At 50.8% G+C, this 22,951-nt stretch overlaps 1 protein-coding gene across 1 annotated transcript; it reads left to right on the top strand.

Moving 5' to 3' along the window:
* Window positions 1-10,925: 10,925 nt before the first annotated feature.
* LOC147975876 (ethylene-responsive transcription factor ERF094-like) lies at window positions 10,926-20,296 on the top strand. The gene is made up of 2 exons (XM_087520620.1): window positions 10,926-11,367; window positions 20,196-20,296. Exons 1-2 carry the CDS (start codon window positions 10,926-10,928, stop codon window positions 20,294-20,296), a joined length of 543 nt encoding a protein of 180 aa, XP_087376746.1.
* Window positions 20,297-22,951: the final 2,655 nt, after the last annotated feature.

Here is a 22,951-nt window from a genome sequence, read left to right as displayed (position 1 = left end):
TGATGTTCTTCAAGGTCTTTGACGTTGAAGGACGCCGGCTGGAGTGCTGCCCCAGGGACAGCGGCAGGGGCGATCGGCGAGGACCTGGCCTGCCCGTCAGCCCCCAGCAGCTCCTCAGGCAGTAGCGGAGGAGCTGGGGAATTCAGTGGCTCCCCCGAGCTCCTCGCGACTCCGGAGACGAGCGACGACAGCTACGAGCCCCCGAGCTCGCACGGTGCTCGGAGCAAGGCAGCTGCGTCCAGCCGCCGACGCCATTGATCTGGATGGGGTTGGCGTCGACGTTGGGCAGCCCACTGTTGATGATGGCGTCCCTTGCGGTGGTGCGGGCGAATAGCGTTCCTTAGGATTAGTACTCTTGTTCCCTACGAGGAATCGAGGCAACACCCCGCGGGGGTATGTAAGGCGTCTGCCATGTCTTTTATGAATATTATATCCTTAATATGAATCAATGCAAGGTGCTTGTCCTGTCTCATCTCGGCTCCCCCTTTCTATCCTCGCGAGGACTTGGCGCTCTACCCTGGCAGGTCCTAGTCCCCAGGCAAGCTTCATCCGTCGCTGGTATGCCAGGTCGCGATGCCGTGGTCAAGGCTAGGAGGTGAGCGGCCCGAGGTCCGGTAAGAGCCCCCGAGTCGCGATGCTCGGGAGGTCCCCTTTAGCGCTCAAGCAGCCCTCGCTGGGCGAGAAAGGAAGGTAACGTCACCGTGCCAGAGCTGCACTGGGTGAGGGTTTTGCGCTGCGTTGGTCCAACTCTTGTAAGGGCGTGGCTTATCTCTTGAGTTTGGTGTAGTTCCTCGATGAAGTGCCTGGCCCGAGCGGTGGCCGCTGAGGCGCTGCTGGGTTAGGTCCTCGCGAGCTTCTTCCCACTCCCCCGCATTTTCCTTAATGCTCTACGTCCTCAGGTCCCTCCCTCGAGCGAGCTCAGCCGCCGCTAGTATGACAGGTCACGATGCCGTGGGTCAAGGCCAGGGGGTGAGGGCTGGAGAGCCAGTAGGAGCCCATGAGTCGCGATGCTCAGGCGCTCCCCTTTTAACGTGCAAGCGGTCCGTGCCGAAGAGAGGGAGAGACAGCTCGCGATGTCCCTAGCGTTGCTCCTGGAGTAAGTCCTGCACACCAGTCATAAAGAGAAACAAGACCTGTTGTTACGGTTGCCAGCCAACCTTTGGTCGCTCCGGGGGAGTGATTGGGGCACTGAGGGCCTGGTGAGGTGGCGCCTTGCGGGGCTGCCGCGGCCAGAGCTCGACCACTCAGATTTTTCGGTGTTGCAGGGACGGACCCGTGCGCAGATGTCGTGCCAGAGCAAGTGGCTCCATAGGTAGGCGTCAGTCGAGCAGGCGATTAGGTTGGGTATGCTAAGCACGCAGGAGGAAATTCATTTTAAGTACACGCAGGAAAAGCAAATGCCGCTGGGCCAGGCCTGAGCAGCTCGGGGATGATGCAGCCCAAGGGGCGCCCCCGACAAGGTAAGTAAAGAGCATAATCAAAACGGATACATGCCGCTGGGACGGACCCACGTGGCCTAGGAATGATGCGGCCCTGTGGGCGCTCCCAGCTAAAAACAGAACTTAGAAAGATGTCACCTGGTGCCGTTGAAGATGAAGTGATGCTGAAGAAGCGTGCGATGCACAATGAAGACGTCGACCCTCACGAGCCCCCAGGCCCAGGAGCCTCGGGAGGCTCCGGGGGCACAGGTGGGTATCCGAGGGCCTTCTCCATCCCTGCCAGGACCGTACCATGCCTGACCTCCTGAGCCTCCAGAATGCTCCTCAGCAGGCGCCGACAAGCGGCGACCGCGTTCGGCAGGCCGAAAGGCATGCGAACGTAGCTGTGAGGTGGACCCTCACAACGCCCCGCGCGCGAAGGCCAGAGGCGCTCCTGAGACGCGGCTCGGTTGAGCCCTGATACGTTGATGCAGACGCGCAGCCCACTATCCTCGCCTGGATGTGGGGTCATGGCGAGCAAGCGGCGGTTGCCGTGCATGACTCTCGACTCCTGTAGCTCCTCAGTGTTGCTTGCGATGAACTCCTAAGGGTTTGGTCTTCCTTGCCTTGTACCTTCCTGAGGGAAACGTGCCTGGAAGCACCCCTCCAAGTGGTGCCCGAGCGCATCCCTCGCGACCTTGGCAAAGTCGGTGGCTCTCTAAGAAAGAGCCCCCAAGCGCTGCATGAGGAGGGCGCCGGGCGTGCCTTCCTATGCGAGAGAGGGTGGCGCTCCCTGATTGGGCGCAGATCCTGACCCAACACCTCCAGAGGCGCCTGCCTCCTTATGGCTTGGGCCAGGCGAAGCCTTCTTCTTCTTGGGGGTCGCCTCGGGAAGTCTTCTGTTTCTGCGGTTCGGGTCTTCGATTGCTGCGGCTTGGAACGCGCGCTCAAGTGAACACACTGTGTCCCTTTCTTCACAGGGAACGGTGATGACTCCACCGCTTCCTGGCATCTTGAGGACATTGTATCCATGGTGAGTCACTGCCATGAACTTGGCCAGGGCTGGATACCCAAGGATGGTGTTGTATGGCAGACGGATGTGGGCGACGTCGAAGTCGATGAGCTCAGTGCGGTAGTTGTTGCGCTGCCCGAAGGTGACTGGAAGGCGAACCTGCCCTATCGGAACTGTAGAACCATCGGTGACTCTTGAGAAGGGCTTGGTTGGCTGAAGCTGATCGTACGGCACTTGGAGATTGTCGAACGTCTTGACGGATAGGACGTTGAGTCCTGCTCCACCGTCAATGAGGGTCCTGGTGACCTGCACGTTGCTGATGACTGGGGAGCAAAGCATCAGGAGGACTCCGACCGTTGCCGCGCACTTGAGCTGATCCGCTGAGCTGAACGTGATAGCGCATGCGGACCACCTGAGAGGGCGCGTGGCCTCAAGCTTGGGGAGGACTGCATTCACCTCGCGAGAAAACTGCTTGAAGATGTGCTGTGAGGCTGGGGCCTGCGCGCCACCCAAGATGCAAGCGATTGTGCGCGGCTCCTGAAAGCCCCCAGCCCCCTCGTCCTGATGTTGGTCTTCGTGCGTCCTTGGCGGTGGCGGCAGAGGAGGAAGGCCCGCGTTGCCGGGCGGGCGATCCTCACGAGGCTGATCTCTCCAACCTCCCTCGCGAGGCTGGTCCTGCCAGTGATCCTCGCGAGGTCGGTCTCGCCACCCTTGGCGAGGGCCACGGTCTTCCCATCGTCCACCACCTCTTCCTCCTCCTCGGCCATAGCCCCTGTCGTTGCGCTCGGGGCATCGGCCGACACGTCCGTCTCTCACGGCCCTGAGCTTTTGACATTCGTTGGTGTCGTGGGTGTGGAGGTCGTGGTACACACAGTACCGGCTTCCCTTGGATGACTCAGGCTGATCCCTGCCTTGCTTGGTGTCTGGCTCCGCTGCAAGAATGGAAACCCCCTTGCGCTTCACGTCCTTGGCCTTGGGCTTCTTCTCTTCTGGGTCGGCAGCCGGGGGTTCGAGGAGGGAAAGGCGCCCTGCGCACTTGGTCGCCAAGTTGAACAGCTCCAGGGATGTGCACAGGTCTTCATGGATTGCTAGCTCCTCCTTCATCTTGACGTCGCGTACACCATCGTAGAAGGCCGAGATGATGGCTTCTTCAGTCACCTTGGGGATCTTGAGGCGAGCGTTGTTGAAGCGCTGGATGTATTTCTGCGGGGTTTCCCCTTGCTGTTGCTTGATGCGGCGCAGATCGCTCACGGCCGGGGGCCGGTCTCGAGTGCCCTGGAAGTTGGCGATGGCGAGTGCGCATCTCGTCCCAGGAGGAGATTGTGCCAGGAGCCAGGTGCGGGCCCCGTCCTTGAGCGCCATGGGAAACTAGTTCGCCATGACCCTTTCGTCTCCGTTGGCAGCTTCGATGCATAGCTCGTAGAGTTGCAGGAACTCCGCAGGGTCCGCCGTGCCATCGTAGCGAGGGGGCATGTCAGGCTTGAACTTGCCTGGCCATGCGACGCCGCGTAGCTCGGGGGTGAGGGCACGGAAGCCTGCTATGGCCACTGGTGCCTTTTGCTGGCACTGGGCTTGCTCCTGGGATTACCACGCGCCGCCGCTTGGAGCAGCGCGGGGTCTTGGCGTGGAGGTGCAAGGACGCGATCTTGGCGCGCCAGCGCCAGGAGCGCACGAGCGCCTTCTTGGGGACGAGGGATCTCTTGGCATCACCTTTCTTGCTGCGCAGGCGCCGGGCGCGGAGGGTCTCGCCCCGGGGCTGCGCGCCTTGGAGCCAGGGCGCCTCCTTGGGGAGGAGGTGGTGGAGGCACCTCCTGATCCTCGCCTCCTGCGCGGAATGGAGGGCGAGGCAGTGAGAGGGACGACAAGGGGGAGCCCCCTGCGGCGCTGACGAGCTCGATGATGCCGGCGAGCCAGTCTTCATAAAGGTCGTCGACGGAGCGGTAGTAGAAGAGCTCTCTTGCCAAGAGCAGCACGGTGTGCACGTCCATGGGGGCGCGACGGGCGTGGGACGACGAAGCGGCTGGAGTCAGCGACGGTGTGGCGGTGCGGCCCTCCCACTGCACCGAAGGATGCTGGGAGGAGGCCTGCGGCTCGTTCCCCACCGGGCCGGTGGCGGCGTTGGCGGCAGGCGACGGGGAACGACGAGGACATCCGCCGACGGGCGCCGTCTGGGCGACGCGGGTGGCTAGAGTATCCCGGCGCTCGGTGCGAGCCCGACGAGCGTCAGCCATGGACACGACGGAAGATCACATGCGAATGGTGGAAGAAAGATTCCAGCGCACCCCTCCCTGGCGCGCCAAATGTCGGATTTCGGGTTCCGGCAGACACTTGAGGTTCGAACACTGGGGTGCGCGTGGAGATCTCTCCCCTACCGATCTATGTCCAATCTCCTCGCGTGATCTAAGCTGGAAACAACGAACAACACGAGGGACACGAGGTTTATACTGGTTCGGGCCACCGTTGTGGTGTAATACCCTACTCCAGTGTGTGGTGTGGTGGATTGCCTCATGGGCTGATGAGGAACAGTACAAGGGAAGAACATCCTCGTGATAGGTGTTCTTGAGCTGGTGCGATGAACTGCTAGGGTGAGTTCAGTCGCCTCTCTCTCTCTCTCTGCTAGGGTTCTACCAGATTTTTGGGTGTCTTCTCGGTGTCTTCTTGATGTCTTCTCGATGTCTCTACTCTGTGGTGGCAAGCTCTATTTATAGAGGCCCTGGGCCTCTCCCCAAATAATGAGCGAGAAGGGCGCCAACAATTGGCCATTTTGAAGGGGAACATATAGTACAAGTTATCCTGACCAAAGGTGGTCTTCGGCTGCCGAAAGCACTGGTGATGACACCGTCTTGGGCTCCATGGTGACCTCCGTCCTGCCGCTCTGCTGGTCTTGGTCTCGTTGCACCGGAATGGCAACCTTTGCCCGATGCCTTGGCCTGTGTTTGCCCCCTGTGCACCAAAGGGGAAACAAGGACACTGCGCAGGCCGGCGCCCGCTTGGTATCGATCGTCATGGCTTGCGTCACGGGTTCCTCGCGAGGTACCCCTGCCTCCTCGTGAGCCTACCTGATGAGTCTGCCTCTGAGGAAGCTTTTCGTCATCCGCCCCGCGAGGCTTGGCCCCTCGCGAGGGTCTTGAGCTTGAGCTAATGAAGATGGGCCGCGCTCGGCCGCCACTTGAGCCATGCCGCAGGCCGCAGGCAGGCAAGTGTGGGGACCCCCGTTCCCAAAACGCCGATAGTAGGCTTGGTCGAAGGATCATGGCTACAGCACCGCCGTCATGGCGGGCGATCACTGTAGCCACTCCCTGTCTAGTCTGGTTAATGGCGCGTGGGGCCCGTGGGAGAGCAGGCCGACTCCTAGGGGCCGACTCCCATTGGGTCCGATTGGTAGGGCTCTTCGCCATCTTCTGGACTCTTGCTGACTGGTGGGACCCGTCGTCCTTGGGCCATACAGACAGGCCGTCGTGGGAGCAGGACTCCGCCTGCCCGTGGTGACGTCAGGGCTGGCATGGCAACAGTGCCGCGTCGGGCGGGGCTCCTCGTTGGTACAGCGCACTGTGGCCGCGCCAGCCCTTAGGAAGGGGAGGGGATGGGCTGCACTGTAGACATCCCCCGCCCTGTCCCCCTTGATGTGGGTATGGGCTTCGAAGGGGCCACGGGCCGAATCCTCGGAGCCGGCTTCTCTGGAAGCCGCCTGGCAGGAGTCAGCTCGTCTCGACCTTGCCTTCTGGACTCGGCCGTCTACGGGCAGCCGGCTATTTCTCTAGCCAGCTTCCAGAAGGCGCCTTTTTTCCTTGGCATCCAGAGGGGCGTGGTCAGCCCCGATGTCTTGAAAGGTTATGGGCGTCGGGTTAGCCTACCTGTGGCCCATTACTCCGACACTGGCAGCAGCCATGATTGATCCTTCGTACGCTAAACTGAAGAAACCTCACCACGAGTTTCATCATGCATGGGAGTCGAAGACAATAGATGAAGATCACATCATGTACGCAGCAATGGATTCCTACCTTTGTTTAAATATCTACAAGGGTTGGATGAAGAAGCAGAGCCCAGTGTCCGATTCAAGCAAAGAAGCAGCTGCGAAGAGGAAGAGGAAGAGGGACGAGGAAGAAGTTGAGGACGTGGACTTGGACTCCGAGTAAGGTGGTAGTGCCATCGTTCATGGTGGTTCTACTACAGTGTCAAACGAACTAGTTGCTTAGTATTATTTCAGGGGTGTGTTGTGCTGAGCCCCCAGCATAACTATGTTTATGTTCTTTCTCGTTGTTTGAACTTTATGTTCTTTCTCGTTATTTGAACTCTTTAGTACGTACACTAGTACTAGTACTATGTCTTACTACTGTTCTTCTTGCAGTTGGTACTACCGCTTGTATCTTCGTGTTCCTACTGTACTTAATACGTTCGTACTAGTAGTATAATTTGGGTCAGTCGATTTGTGAAAGAAGTTCGATGGTGCGAAGGAAGAAGACGGCAGAGAAGCTACCCCAGTATCTATATTAGGGTGGTAGGTTGTCCATGATCTATCTTATGAGTGTTGGGTGTGGGATGCAGTTCACCGGAAAAAATGGATCGTGCCCGGGGCTAAATGGATGGCGGGGGTGGGGGAGCATGGCGGTGGCAGGCGGTTCAGGGGAGGGCGGGGCGGCGGCAGCAGGCGGTTAGGCATGTGGCGGGCTGAGAAGATGAGAAGTGCATCAATTTCGGAGGTTGAAGAAGCCCTTCTAGCCATCCAGGTTGCATCCAATGGCTCACAAGAGTCGACTGACCCAAATTACTCCTTCAGATTGCAGGATCCACGTGGCATTCAAGGTCTCGAAGGTAGATTCCGCGTCCGCACCCGGTTTGCGGGCTCGGCGCGGGCGCGACCGGCTTCCGCCGTGATAGCCACCATGCGTGCCTCCTCCACGCGGGCGGAGACGACAATGACACACTAGTTCCTCCTCGTCGGCGTGCTGGAGCACGCGCTCTTCATCCTCTTCGTACGGTACGTGCATAGACGCGGCTCCACCAGCTGCTCGCGTGCTTGGCAGCGCGACAGCATCGCGAGGAGGGACTATGGACGACGTGAGCGGGCGAGCCTTCGGCTTCATGGTATAGGGATGGCGGGGACACGGCGGTGATGGACGAGAAATGGTTGGCCAGAGTAGGCGGGCGCTGGCATGCGCAACGGCGGCGGCGGCAAGTGCGCGTATGGGAGCTTAGTTTAGTTTTATATAGGGTTGGTCAAACATAAAAGAAAACTGTACTAGTACACTTAAACATTAGACTGAGGTAGCGCTTATATTAGTTACCATAGCCACGATATGGAATCCTGTGCAAGCACGTGAACCACAGCCGCGCGGTCGATCGAATGGTGCGTCACCGTGTCGCGCTCGAAGGACACCCATCGAACCTTTTTGTGTGTGTGAAAACAATCCCCGAATATTACTCAACTTTTTTTCTGGAAAAGTTCTTGACGCTACAATATTTCCATATATTTGAATTTAACTCCAGTTTGTGTTTATTTGGATTTGGACGTTTTAGGTGCGCCCTGGTTTTTTTAATACTGATTTTGTGTGTGTGACTGAGAGATAACATGTGTATGTGTCCATATGTGTGTTGTGGTGGAAGGGCGATGTGGAGACGGTGTGCGTGTGATAGAGACATAGAGAGGTGTGAATGTGCAAATGATCATGCATGAGTGAGACATAGATAGATGTCGATACGTTGTGTATACATGAGAGAACGGTCTTCTATTTGTACTTGCGTGTGTGTGAGAGAGAGAGAGAGGAGCATCCGTAACAGAACAACCATCTATCTCGATTCGTCCGTCCCTCGCACGATCGCAAGTAACACATGCATCAACGCACACATTTTGACACCCTCACCGGTCCCCTGCCCACCTCAAGGCCCGCACACCACCCTCTATCTCGCACGCACAATCTCTTCATGAGAACCCTATTTATCATGTAGCTTTCCGTCACATACACACACATTTCTCTCCATAGGTTTGATTTCTCTCAATACCAGACACACACACACACCGCACACACACTCCCCCTCCCTCGAGCACACAATTCATCCCCATCCAAGGCTATATGGCGACCACTCTTCCTTGTGCTTCTCTGCACACCAGCATGCACAACACCTCAACCTGCAAAGAGGGCATCGAGGAAATCGACGATGGTGACCACACTGCACTAGAGAATGCGGGGCCATTTGGAAGCAGGATGATGTGTCGGCGGCTGACTGACTCCTCCCCCCCTCTCTCCCGCACAAAATTACCAATCCCTCTCTCTCCCGCACAAAATTATCAATCCCTCAACCCACAAGGTCCTTCCCCTGTCATTCATATTTTTCCAGTTCTCTCATCAAACCTGTTGTCTCTTCTCCTTCCACGTCTACAGAATCCGGATGGACACACATCTCACGTATATTACATGTCTCCATCTATCTCACAGACCTAACTTCTTCCTCTCTCTTTCTCTCTCTCTCTCTCGTTAGTTTTGTCTCCTACTGTCTTGTCCACATACACACAATCTTTACCGCCCTATCTGCTCCATCTTCACAAGCTCTCTCTACACGTTTCATTCACACATTGGGATGTGTTCAAAATGTTGCTTTTATAATGGATGATGTAGAGTTATGGTTGGTTTTGTTGCATCCTACAAAGTAATAACTATGAAGTGCATTTCGATTCTCATTTGATTGTGATTTTCTGAGTTTGAGCATATTGTGAAGTACTATAGACCTCGTATACATCTTGGAATTCAACAATGAATGTAACTATTTAATTGTATAGACCATTACATTCGAAGTCAATAGCCTAATATATTTATTTCACAATTACAACAAATGATTAATTCACTACAATCTAAGAAAACAAATGTGTACTCCCTCTGTTTTTATTTTAGTCCGCGTATTAGCATTGGTCAAAGTCAAGTTTTGTAAACTCTCAGAAAGTTTATAACAAAAAATATTAACATATACAATAACAAATAAATACCATTAGATTCATTATTGAATGTACTTTCACATCATACATATTTATTATGGATGTTTATATTTTTCTATAAACTTGGTCAAACTTTAGCAAGTTTGACTTCGGTCAAACCTAATATGCAGAGTTAATAAAATCGGAGGGAGTACTAGTAGTTACTAGTACTACTCGCTAGTTGCTTAGCCCAATCACCCAACACGCCACACGAGGAGTTCAGTGTCACAAAATTTTGAGGTCAGCGGGAAAATCTCCCGCGACCCTGATTCGAGCAGTGCGAAGTTACCATCATAACCTTCGGAACAGGTCTACAGATTATGCTTGGTAGGGGCCTATTTTCGTAACTTCAGGTTCACTCTACCCAGACAACCCTACCCCGGCACCCAGAGTAGTACACCTGAATACTCCCCATTTTCTATCCCCACACAAAAATAGACTTCTCCACGGTACCGCAGCCTTTGTGCTCCTCCCCTTCCCCATTGGCGCACTCGTCCACCGTAGCGCATATGCCTCATCGACGACCTCGTACGCCGCACTGGAGCCAGTCTACCGTCGTCGTTGTACATGGAGCCTCTTCCCCGGCACCGTCTTCCACGGTCTCCAATCTGCTTCTCGGAAGCCGACGCCAAGCGCAGAAGCACCACCGTCATGGACAATGAACTGACTCCCGTTGCCGATCATGATGCACAGAGGCTGCCGCGACCATCGTTCTCCTCCTCGATTGGTAATGTGTGTATTGTATCACTTAGCAGTACATGTGCAGTTCCAATTTTGTTCATACTTACCCTTCAAATTTCCTAGTTGCTATTGTTCCCGTAAAAGTAATTGGTTATAGCCTTCATTGTCCAACAGAATATCAGCTTGTAATTCTGTGTTGCCCCTGTATCGCGTGGTGCTTGAGTAGGTTCTTAATCTACAACCTAGTGTGGCAAATGATGGAAAGTTTTTTAGAACTAGCAAGATGCCCATGCATTGCACGGAACATCAAGAGGCATTTGTATGTGTAGTTTATATCTTGTAGGAGAAAAGGATGAATGAGGAAAGGCCTTATTTGCAAATCTGGGGAGGGGTGTGGGTATATTTCTGCAAAATTGCCACAGTTTCCTTCCTATCCGTCAGATATAAATCGGACGGCCTATATTGCAGGATGGCAGGCACACCATCATCACCAACTCTGTTTTTTAAAAGAAAAGAAAGTAGGATATAAGAGTAGAGAGTAGAGAAGTAGAGATAAATATTAAATATAAAATAAATATAGCAGTAGATAAGAGAGTAGAGATAAATATTAAATATAAAATAAATATAACAGTAGAGAAGAGAGTAGAGATAGCAGGGACGTCGGGAAAGGATGGCGAGCGCGGGAAAAAACGGCCAGGCGCGCTTATAAAATCCAATGCCCTCCCACCGCTCTGTGCCATGCCACCGCTCTCTCCCTGCTTTGTGCCTCGCCACTGCTCTCTCCCCGCTCAATGCCTCGCCACCGCTCTCTCCCCGCTCTTTCTCTCCTCGCCGCCGCTGCGCCATCATGTCGTCGCGTTGCCAGGAAACTTGGGGATACCGCGGCGTCCGCGCGTGCCCCTCCGGCGGCTTCTCCGCCGAGATCCAGTTCTGTGGGATGCGCCTCGGCCTCGACAATTTCGACACCGCCAACGAGGTCGCCCGCGCATACGACGCGGTGGAGTGGTGCCTCCGGTGGCCTCATAGAACATTGAACTTCCCCAACGTGCCGACACGGGAGCGGGGGCAGGAGCTCGCACCTCTGCCGCAGCTTATCACCAACGAGGATCCTCACGACAACCGGAGGCGGGAGCACCGTCTCGGCATCACCGAGATGGACGAGGAAGCCATGGTGCTGTGGCATCAATGCTTCCCGCAGGACATCATCAATGAGCGCGAGTTCTACGCGCAAAGGAGGGCAGAGAGGGAGAAGAGGAGGGCGGAGCGAGCCTCCTATCACGAGGACAAGCGTACGCGAAAAGCGGATGCTCAATTCAACTTGTATATGTACTCCACCATTTGTCTGGTGTCCAAAAATTATATAGTATTTATAACTACTAGCAATGTGCCAATGCGTTGCCACACGATCAAAGTAGATTAATACATATTCATTGATTTGATAGAAAAAAGAGTCTAGTTTTGAAATACGTGTATCACTAAAAATATCTTATGTTTCACCCAAAATATATTCCTTTGGAGGTTTTGATGAGATAAGGGAGGAATGTTGTTAGTTTCAAGATTCGAGAAGTGGTATATCTATAATTTCTATTCTTACTAGCAAGATGCCCATACGTTGAACGAAACATCAAGATCTTGTGGGAGAAAAGGATGAACGAGGGAAGGTCTTATTTGTAAATGTGGAGAGGAGTGCGGGTAAATTGCCATAGTTTCCTTCCTATCCGTTAGATATAGATCGGACGACCTATATTGCAGGATGGCAGCCACACCATCATCACCGACTATGCTTTTTATAAGAGTAGAGATAAGAAACAGAGTTGGTGATGATGGTGTGCCGGTCATCCTGCAATATAGGCCGTCTGATTTATATCTGACGGATAGGAAGGAAACTATGGTAATTTTGCAAAAAGATACCCACACTCCTCTCCACATTTGTAAATAAGGCCTTCCCTCAATCATCCTTTTCGCCCACAAGATAAACTACTCATATAAATGCATCTTGATGTTTTGTGCAACACATGGGCATCTTGCTAGTTGTTGCAAAAAGCCCATGTGTGTGTGTTGTGTGTGTGAGAGAGAGGGAGAGAGAAGGAGGACGGAGTGCATGTGTGACAAAGACACAAAGAGTGTGTGTGCGAGAGGTGTCATCTTAAAATGAGGCGATAGTGTGTGTGTGTGTGCACGATCGAGAGGGTGTGTCTCAAGAAGGGACGGAAAATCTACATAGTGTGACGCCCCGAGACCGTTATGCCAGGTGTCTTCTAGTTATTCGCTGTTGTTGCCATGTCTTTTGCTTGCGTGTTGCATCTTGCCATGACATCATGTGCATTGCATCATCATGTTTTCAAAACATGCATCCGTCCCGGTCTCCCCGTTCTTTCTGTTGTTAGTTCTAAGCCGAGACACTCTTGCACGCGCCACGGCACGTCCGAAATATTATTTTATAAGTGGCCAGAAAAATGTTCTCGGAATGGGTTGGAAGTTGGCATGCATTGTTGTTATGTTGTTAGTAGACCGCCTGTCAAGTTTCATCGCATCCGGAGCTCGTTTGATAGCCCAACCATTAAACTATAGCGGCATTATAGCCGGTCTAACGTCGGGCGTTTTCAGTCTCCGGAAGCTGCTGCCGGGCCTCTCTCTCTCCTCTCTTCTCAGCCCACTATCCCACCTACTTTCCCCTCCGCTCCGGACCGTCCGATCGAGATCTGATGCCCGAAAATGGAAGAAAAACCCTCCTAATTTCCCCTAACCCTAAACCTTCCCTATATATAGCCCCATCCTGCCATTTTTGGCAGCGTAGCCCCTCCACCTACCTCTAGCCTTCCCCCTCCTCAGATTCCGCGCCCAGCCATTCCTCCGCCGCCACTTGGCGCTGCACGAGCGTGTAGCCGCCACCAGCGCCACCGCCCGCATCCACTAGGAGTCCACCACGTCGCCTCTTAGCCTCCTCCACCCCGCGTGGCCCGCCCGAGCCCGCAACCGGCCCGCCTTGGGCTGGATCTGGGCCCGAGCGCCTGTGCTCCGTCACCTCATCTACCTCGTTCGCCAGAGCACACCGCACCGTCCGCCGGTGACCTCGACCCCAGGCCGGACCTCCCTTCGCCGCCCCGTGCCCTTCCCTTTCCCTCTCCTTCTCATCTCTCTCCCAGACCTAACATCTCTCTCCCTCACCCTGCAGGATCCGCCATGGCCGCCCGACCCCGAAGCCCATACGTCCACGCCGGTCACCTCTTGGGCGCGCCTCCACCGGATCCGGCACTCCTCGCCTGGATCTGCCCGTTCCCTACCTCGCCGGTCGCGCGTGTCGTCGTTTCCCCGTGCGTCACCCTTGCCGGAGCCGCGCTATGCCACCGTCGTCATCCTACTTCAAGGAGATGAGCTTCGTGCCCACTCGCGTTGACTCCCACGTGGGCCGTTTTTGTCTCCGCCGGCCCAGCCGCTCCCCTATGCCGCGCAAGGCCCAGCGCCGCTGGCCTCCTCCGGCAAGCCGGGCCGAGGCCCATGGTGAGGCCACCCCAGCGCCCGTCCTTTTTTTCCTTTGTTGGGCTTCCTGTCCAGATTCGGCCCATGTCATGTTTTTTCCGTTCTGCGATTTGTCCTTTTATCCAGAGTTAACTGTTCTATAGAAAACACCATTGTCTTCATGCATATAATAATTCATTAACCGAGCATCGTATTAAAATGATTTATATATGAAATATGACCAGAATTTCATCTAGTTTCATAATATGCCACTTTTCATGCATGTTTAAAAATGTTTAAAATGTTGTTTGGTTAAATTTTCTCCTATACCATGATAAAATGCTTTATTTCATAACTAAATAACCATAGCTCCAAACTTAACAAACTTTACATGTAAATGGGGTATAAAAATACCTTGTTTAACATGGTGGCATCATCTTGCATGTTTAACAACTCTAAAATATGCTTTAGGGCAGAACAGTACCAAATCTAATATATCCTCATGAGGATTTTTCTGGACTTGTTGCTTGTTGTTCCGGCCTCATTTAAACTTGCCTAGATAGGTAGTTTTCATTTGGTTCACCCCTTGCCATGTTTAAGAACATTTAATATTGATGGGTACCTAAACGAGAGAGAACTAAATAATTGTTGTGGTGTTTCGTCAATATGCAACTCGTTGCATGTCGAGCTCCACTTAACTTGTAGTTTTGCTTGTGCATATTGCCATGCCATGCCTCATTAATCCGGACATGCATCATACTTGGTTGTGCATCATGCCATGTTTATGTGGTGGTTGTTTATTATGTTGTTTGCTTCTTTCCGGTGTTGCTTCTTCGGGTTAGTTCTGATAACGTCGCGTTTGTGAGGATCCGTTCAACTTCGTATGTTTGTCTTCTTCATGGAGTTGTTCTTCTTCCTTGCGGGATTTCAGGCAAGATGACCATACCCTCGAAATCACTTCTATCTTTGCTTGCTAGTTGCTCGCTCTATTGCTATGCCGCGATAACTACCACTTGCTATATCATGCCTCCCATATTGCCATGTCAAGCCTCTAACCCACCTTTCCTAGAAAGCCGTTGTTTGGCTATGTTACCGCTTTACTCAGCCCCTCTTATAGCGTTGCGAGTTGTAGGTGAAGCTGAAGTTTGTTCCATGTCTGGAACATGGATATGTTGGGATATCACAATATCTATTATGTTAATTAATGCATCTACATACTTGGTAAAGGGTGGAAGGCTCGGCCTTATGCCTGGTGTTTTGTTCCAGTCTTGCCGCCCTAGTTTCCGTCATACTGGTGTTATGTTCCTTGATTTTGTGTTCCTTACACGGTTGGGTGTTATGGGGACCCCTTGACAGTTCGCTTTGAATAAAACTCCTCCAGCAAGGCGTCACCACCACCTACCCTTCCCTCGGGTCGGCCAACCCGAGGGTCATCTTTATTTTAAGCCCCCCCTGGCCAGTGCTTGTCTAAGTGTTGGTCCGAACCGAGTAGACTACGGGACCACCTCGGGGAAACTTGAGGTTTGGTTTTACTCATAGGATGTCTCATCCGGTGTTGCCCTGAGAATGAGATATGTGCCGCTCCTATCGAGATGTCGGCGCATCGGGCGGTCTTGCCGGTCTTGTTTTACCATTGTCGAAATGCCTTGTAACCGGGATTCCGACTCTGATCGGGTCTTCCTGGGAGAAGAAATATCCTTCGTTGACCGTGAGAGCTTGTGATGGGCTAAGTTGGGACACCCTGCAGGGTTTGAACTTCCGAAAGCCGTGCCCGCGGTTATGGACAGATGGGAATTTGTTAATGTCCGGTTGTAGAGAACTTGAAACTTAACTTAATTAAAATGCATCAACCGCTTGTGTAGCCGTGATGGTCTCTTTCCGGAGGAGTCTGGGATGTGAACACAGTTCTTGTGTTATGCTTGAACGTAAGTAGTTTCAGGATCACTTCTTGATCACTTCTAGTTCACGACCGTGCTTTGCTTCTCTTCTCGCTCTCATTTGCGTAAGTTAGCCACCATATATGCTAGTGCTTGCTGCAGCTCCACCTCACTACCCTTTCCTACCCATAAGCTTAAATAGTCTTGATCTCGCGCGTGTGAGATTGTTGAGTCCTCATGGCTCACAGATACTTCCAAACAGTTGCAGGTGCCGATGATACCAGTGCAAGTGACGCAACTGAGCTCAAGTGGGAGCTCGATGAAGATCTTGTTCGTTGTGTTGTTTCGTTTCCTGTTGATCATTAGTGGAGCCCAGTTGGGACGATCATGGACCTAGCATTTGGGGTGGTCTTTCTTCTATTTGGTTCCGTAGTCGGACCTTGATTGTATTCCGGATGATGTATGTTTAACTTGTATTTGTGTGAAGTGGCGATTGTAAGCCAACTCCTTATCCCTTTCTTATTCAGTACATGGGATGTGTAAAGATTACCCCTCTTGCGACATGCCTACCATGCGGCTATGCCTCTAAGTCGTGCACCGACACTAGATATAGCCGCATTGTGGGTGTTACAAGTTGGTAATCAGAGCCTTCCCCGACTTAGGATCCCCCTGCTTGATTGAATCGCTGACGTTGTTGAGTCTAGAAAAATGTTTTGAGTCTTATAGGATTATATATATCGGAGAGTAGGATTCTTTTTACTCCTCAATCTCTTTGTCGCTCTGGTGAGGCCTCCTGACGTAAAGATTTGACTCTTCTCTTCTCAAATTTCACTAAAAAATTTAGGATCATGCGGGTATCTTGGAATCGTTCCAATGGTTTTGTGACGAGAACATTGTTCTTGGTGCCTCCTGACATTTAGGGGTTGTGGCAGTGTCCCGGGGAGTTGAGCTCCGAGGTGTTGTCGTCACAATTTTATCATTACAGTTCTGGAATACCTGAGTTCGCCAACATCGAAAATCTCTTTTATGCAGTTGTTGGTGAGATAACCTCGACGCCACCCAGTACTGGGGCGTGAGTTCGGGAGTATTGCCATAACTCGTATAACGGATGCTTTTCGAAGGTTGAGGTAAATGATTTCCGAAGGTTTCTTGGATATGTGTTGAAGGATGGATACAGCTGGATGTAGGATTTGTTAGTTTGGGTGAGATAATATGCTTCCCATGTATCCCCAACACCTGATTGCAAAACCAGAAAGTTTCGGGAGTTTATAAGTGGGAATTCAAGTATATCGTAGGATATATTTCCAACAGACACATGATATAATATGGGGTCTATCATATGTTTGTTTCTGGCTTATTCTGTAAGCTAATCCTTTGTTTTGTTTTGAGTTGTGGTATTCGAGTTGCTACGAAGTCAAGTGTTGATTCCATACCTTCCCTAAGCGGTGTTCTCATACTCCTATGTGAATACCAATCCTTCATGATAATTGAGATTGTCATGTCAATCCTTTTTCAACCGGCGTGTTTCTCTTCAAGTGGATCCGATCATTTTCAACATCCGCAAGATCAATTCTAAGTTCTTCCCAACGGTGTTTGTTTCATCCATCCCAAGTTCACTTTGTTTTCCCGCCCTCCCACCCCTTTTTCTTCAAGGATTAAGATTCCGTAATCAAGTATCCATTTTATTCATGCGAAGTCTCTTCATTCTTTTCCTTCAATGTTCCTGCCCGGTGGTTCTCATGAAGCTGCTCTACAAGTTCATCATTCTTCGTTTCTTTAATCTTCTCCGGTGGAATAAATTCAAGCTTTGCTGATCATATTCCTTTCCTCTTTTTAAATGTTGTCTCATGCCGGTGCACATCTTAGTCGTTCACCTCTCGCTATTCAATTGTTCCGGAGTGCTGAAGATATCTCGAAGATTCGTGTTTCCACTCTGCATTCGTTCAAGCTCTTTCGAGGATGTTATCTCATTCAAGCCATTTAATTCAACTGGTGCAATCTCTTTTTTCAAGCAATCGTTCAACGGTGTTTCTTTTGAGTGGGCCCTAACCCACAGGTCTTTTCCCATGTTCTTACCTGACTCTTCAATTTTCCCGGAGCTATCCTCAAATTCTTCTCCAAGTTTGACGTAAGAATGAATTATCATCAGTCATATGTATTTCTCCAAGATCTGTCAAATTCTTTTCATCGTTGGTTCAACCTTTCTAATTTTCATCCTGGAGTATCTCGACAATTCATGGTGGTCTCCTTCATCGTCTTTCTCTGTATTTGAAGACCGAAGAAGAGTTTCTCTTCAATCCTTACCCGTTCTTTCAAAGATTCATGATTCTAGCTTGATGCTATCCTCTCATAATTGGTTTCAATTGTGAGAATTCTTTTCACCCATATGGAGAAATTCAAGAGTCTTTTCAGTTTGATTCTCCGGAGCCCATCATCTGAGAATTATTCATTCCAGCTTTCAGCTCTCGTTCTCCAAATCTTACCGGTGCATCGTTCAAGTATTCCCTAATCAACTCGGGATCTCTTCGTTCACTTGTATCTAAATCCCCTCAAGTATCTTCATTCGTTCTTCATATTCTTCCCGGTGAATTGTTCCTTTGCTACTTTCTTGTTCAATTCTTATGGTGGTTCGTTCAAGAGTTCTCTTCCTTCGTTATCATACAGATTCATTCGTTCTTTCCAATCCTACCGGTGGTTCATTGAAGACCTTTCTCAAGTTTGCGATATATCTCTCTTAATCCTTTCTACGAGAATAAGTAGTATGCCAAATCCGTTGCTTGTCATCAATTTAATTGGTGAAGGATGCGCATAACATAATTTTTATTCTTGTTTCATCCAAGTGATTGATTCATTCTTCCGGAGTTTGTTCACGATGAGTAAATTCTCGGTTCAAGTTCTTCATACTTTTCCCGGAGTTCCAAGATCTCTCAACTATATCACCACGAAGATCCATCTAATCATTGCAAGGCTTCAATCTTATTCTTTGCATCCTTCAATTCCTTTTGATCATTCTTTTATTACCGGAGTTCTTCATGGAGTCCCTACACGTTGGTTCATCAAGGACTTAATCCCTTCTCGAAACGTTCATCAAGATTCTTTTCAGAGGAGTTCAAGCTTTCTTCATCTTGCATTCCGAAGTGCAATTCCTTCTACCTTATCTTTTCACGTGGTGTTATGTCATTTTGACAATTTCTTTCATGTTTCATGATTCGCAAGTTGTCAGGAATGAGATAGTTAAACCCATCAATTTCTTCGAGCATGAGCTCTTCTCAATCCATCAATCTCTTCGTTGGAGTATCTTGGTTTAGATTTCACCTAAAGCCTTCCATTGGGAATGTTGCTATTTATGGTGCTTATAAATGACCCAAGTTCTTCATTTATCCTCCCGATGAAGTAACTGTCTCGTCTCCTTGTTGATATCAATCCAATCTATTGTTTCCATTAGTGGGAGAATTTCACCTCATAGTTTTGAGATGTTCTCCATAAGCTCACTACAACCTTGTTCTTTTCGTTGTTGGTTTTCCAACAACTCCGTTCGACCCTTATCCTAAAGATGCTTTAAAAGCTCATTTGAGGTAGAAGATGTTGTTTTCTCCTCCGTTCTTTTGATTCCATTCTTACTTTTGTTCCGGAGGCATTTTGATGTTGCTCTCTTCGACCCATCATCTTGTTTGTCAAGATCATGTTCAATTCCTTCCATTTACAGTTGGAGTGTTGTCCAAATTATATCATTCTTATTCCTTCCCTATCTTGTTTTAACTGGAGTGTTGTGTCTATCATTCCTCTTCTAACTGGAGTCTCATCAAAGTGCTTTCATTTTGCCAAGTTCATATTCTTACCTTCCATTTCCAACCAGAGTGTTGTCATAATTGATCTTTATCATTCCTTGTACATCTCGTTTCAACCGGAGTGCTTGCATGTACTTCTTGTCCATTGCAATCCCTTTTCTTATGTCTTTCAACCTACAGGGTTCTCGTGATGTTCCTGGTTCCTCTTTTCTAACAGAGGTTTTCAACTTTGTTCATCTTCGTTGTATTCTTTCTTTCAATTTGTTTATCCTCGCAAGGTTCTTTGGTTTCACTCAATTGTCAAACAAGCAACTTAGTTTTACCTCGTCTCTTCCTCTTTCGTTTTCTCTCCGGTGCCATCCTAGATCTCGGGACGAGATCCTCTCGTAGTGGTGGAGTGTTGTGATGCCCCGAGACCGTTGTGCCAGGTGTCTTCCAATTATTCATTGTTGTTGCTGTGTCTTTTGCTTGCGTGTTGCATCTTGCCATGTCATCATGTGCATTGCATCATCATGTTTTCAAAACATGAATCCGTCCCGGTCTCCCCGTTCTTTCCGTTGTCAGTTCTGAGCCCAGACACTCTTGCACGCGCCGCGGCACGTCCTAAATATTATTTTATAAGTGGCCAGAAAAATGTTCTCAGAATGGGTTGGAAGTTGGCATGCGTTGTTGTTATGTTGTTAGTAGACTGCCTGTCAAGTTTCATCGCATTCAGAGCTCGTTTGATAGCCCAACCGTTAAACTATAGCGGCATTATAGCCGGTCTAACGTCGGACGTTTTCGGTCTCCGGAAGCTGCTGCTGGGCTCTCTCTCTCCTCTCTTCTCAGCCCACTAGCCCACCTACTTTCCCCTCCGCTCCGGACCGTCTGGTCGAGATCTGATGCCCGAAAACGGAAGAAAACCCCTCCTAATTTCCCCTAACCCTAAACCTTCCCTATATATAGCCCCATCCTGCCATTTTTGGGCAGCCTAGCCCCTCCACCTACCTCTAGCCTTCCCCCTCCTCAGATTCCGCGCCCAGCCGTCCCTCCGCCGCCACTTGGCGCTGCCCGAGTGGGTAGCCGCCACCGGCGCCGCCGCCTGCATCCACTAGGAGTCCGCCACGTCGCCTCTCAGCCTCCTCCACCCCGCGCGGCCCGCCCGAGCCTGCAACCGGCCCGCCTTGGGCTGGCTCTGGGCCCGAGCGCCTCCGCCCCCAGCGCCCCGTCTTCCTCCCGCGGGCAGGAGCCCGAGCGCCTGTGCTCCGTCGCCTCATCTACCTCGTTCGCCGGAGCACGCCGCACCGTCCGCTGGTGACCACGACCCCAGGCCAGACCTCCCTTCGCCGCCCCGTGCCCTTCCCTTTCCCTCTCCTTCTCATCTCTCTCCCAGACCTCACATCTCTCTCCCTCACCCTGCAGGATCCGCCATGGCCGCCCGACCCCGAAGCCCATACGTCGACGCCGGTCACCTCTTGGGCGCGCCTCCACCGGATCCGGGACCCCTCGCCTGGATCTGCCCGTTCCCTACATCGCCGGCCGCGCGTGTCATTGTTTCCCCGTGCGTCGCCCTCGCCGGAGCCGCGCTATGCCACCGCTGTCATCCTACTTCGAGGAGACGAGCTTCGCGCCCGCTCGCGTTGACTCCCGCGTGGGTCGGATTTCTCTCCGCCGGCCCAGCCGCTCCCCTGTGCCGCGCAAGGCCCAGCACTGCTGGCCTCCTCTGCCAAGCCGGGCCGAGGCCCATAGTGAGGCCACCCCAGCGCCCGTCCTTTTTTTCCTTTGTTGGGCTTCCTGTCCAGATTCGGCCCATGTCATGTTTTTTCCGTTCTGTGATTTGTCCTTTTATCCAGAGTTAATTGTTCTATAGAAAACACCCTTGTCTTCATGCATATAATAACTCATTAACCGAGCATCGTATTAAAATGATTTATATATGAAATATGACCAGAATTTCATCTAGTTTCATAATATGCCACTTTCATGCATGTTTAAAATGTTTAAAATGCTGTTTGGTTAAATTTGCTCATATGCCATGTTAAAATGCTTTATTTCATAACTAAATAACGTAGCTCCAAACTTAACAACCTTTACATGTAAATGGGGTAGAAAAATTCCTAGTTTAACATGGAGGCATCATCTTGCATGTTTAACAACTCTTAAATATGCTTTAGGGAAGAACAATACCAAATCGAATATATGCTCATGAGGATTTTTCCTGACTTGTTGCTTGTTGTTCTGGCCTCATTTAAACTTTCCTAGATAGGCAGTTTTCATTTTCTGCACCCCTTGCCATGTTTAAGATCATTTAATATTGATGGGTACCTAAACTAGAGAGAACTAAATAATTGTTGTGGTGTTTCGTCAATGTGCAACTCGTTGCATGTTGAGCTCCACTTAACTTGTAGTTTTGCTTGTGCATATTGCCATGCCATGCCTCATTAATCCGGACATGCATCATACTTGGTTGTGCATCATGCCATGTTTATGCGGTGGTTGTTTATTATGTTGTTTGCTTCATTCCGGTGTTGCTTCTTCGGGTTAGTTCCGATAATGTCGCGTTTGTGAGGATCCGTTCGACTTCGTCTGTTTGTCTTCTTCATGGACTCGTTCTTCTTCCTTGCGGGATTTCAGGCAAGATGACCATACCCTCGAAATCACTTCTATCTTTGCTTGCTAGTTGCTCGCTCTATTGCTATGCCGCGATACCTACCACTTGTTATATCATGCCTCCCATATTGCCATGTCAAGCCTCTAACCCACCTTTCCTAGCAAACCGTTGGTTGGCTATGTTACCGCTTTGCTCAGCCCCTCTTATAGCGTTGCTAGTTGCAGGTGAAGCTGAAGTTTGTTCCATGTTTGGAACATGGATATGTTGGGATATCACAATATCTATTATGTTAATCAATGCATCTATATACTTGGTAAAGGGTGGAAGGCTCGGCCTTATGCCTGGTGTTTTGTTCCAGTCTTTCCGCCCTAGTTTCCGTCATACCGGTGTTATGTTCCTTGATTGTGCGTTCCTTACACGGTTGGGTGTTATGGGGACCCCTTGACAGTTCGCTTTGAATAAAACTCCTCCAGCAAGGCCCAACCTTGGTTTTTCCATTTGCCTCATCACCACCACCTACCCTTCCCTCGGGTCGGCTAACCTGAGGGTCATCTTTATTTTAAGCCCCCCCGGGGCCAGTACTTGTCTAAGTGTTGGTCCGAACCGAGTAGACTGCAGGGCCACCTCGGGGAAACTTGAGGTTTGGTTTTACTCGTAAGATGTCTCATCCGGTGTTGCCCTAAGAACGAGATATGTGCAGCTCCTATCGGGATGTCGACGCATCGGGCGGTCTTGCTGGTCTTGTTTTACCATTGTCGAAATATCTTGTCACCAGGATTCCGAGTCTGATCGGGTCTTCCTGGGAGAAGGAATATCCTTCGTTGACCGTGAGAGCTTGTAATGGGCTAAGTTGGGAGACCCCTGCAGGGTTTGAACTTTCAAAAGCCGTGCCCGCGGTTATGGGCACATGGGAATTTGTTAATGTCTGGTTGTAGAGAACTTGAAACTTAACTTAATTAAAATGCATCAACCGCGTGTGTAGCCGTGATTGTCTCTTTCCGGCGGAGTCCGGGAAGTGAACACGGTTCTTGTGTTATGCTTGAACGTAAGTAGTTTCAGGATCACTTCTTGATCACTTCTAGTTCACAACCGTGCTTTGCTTCTCTTCTTGCTCTCATTTGTGTAAGTTAGCCACCATTTATGCTAGTGCTTGCTGCAG

This window comes from Triticum urartu, chromosome 4A (genome assembly GCF_056163025.1).
Source record: "Triticum urartu cultivar PI428250 chromosome 4A, HENAU_Tu73, whole genome shotgun sequence".
NCBI lineage: Eukaryota > Viridiplantae > Streptophyta > Magnoliopsida > Poales > Poaceae > Triticum > Triticum urartu.
This window is presented reverse-complemented; position numbering and strand designations above follow the sequence as displayed.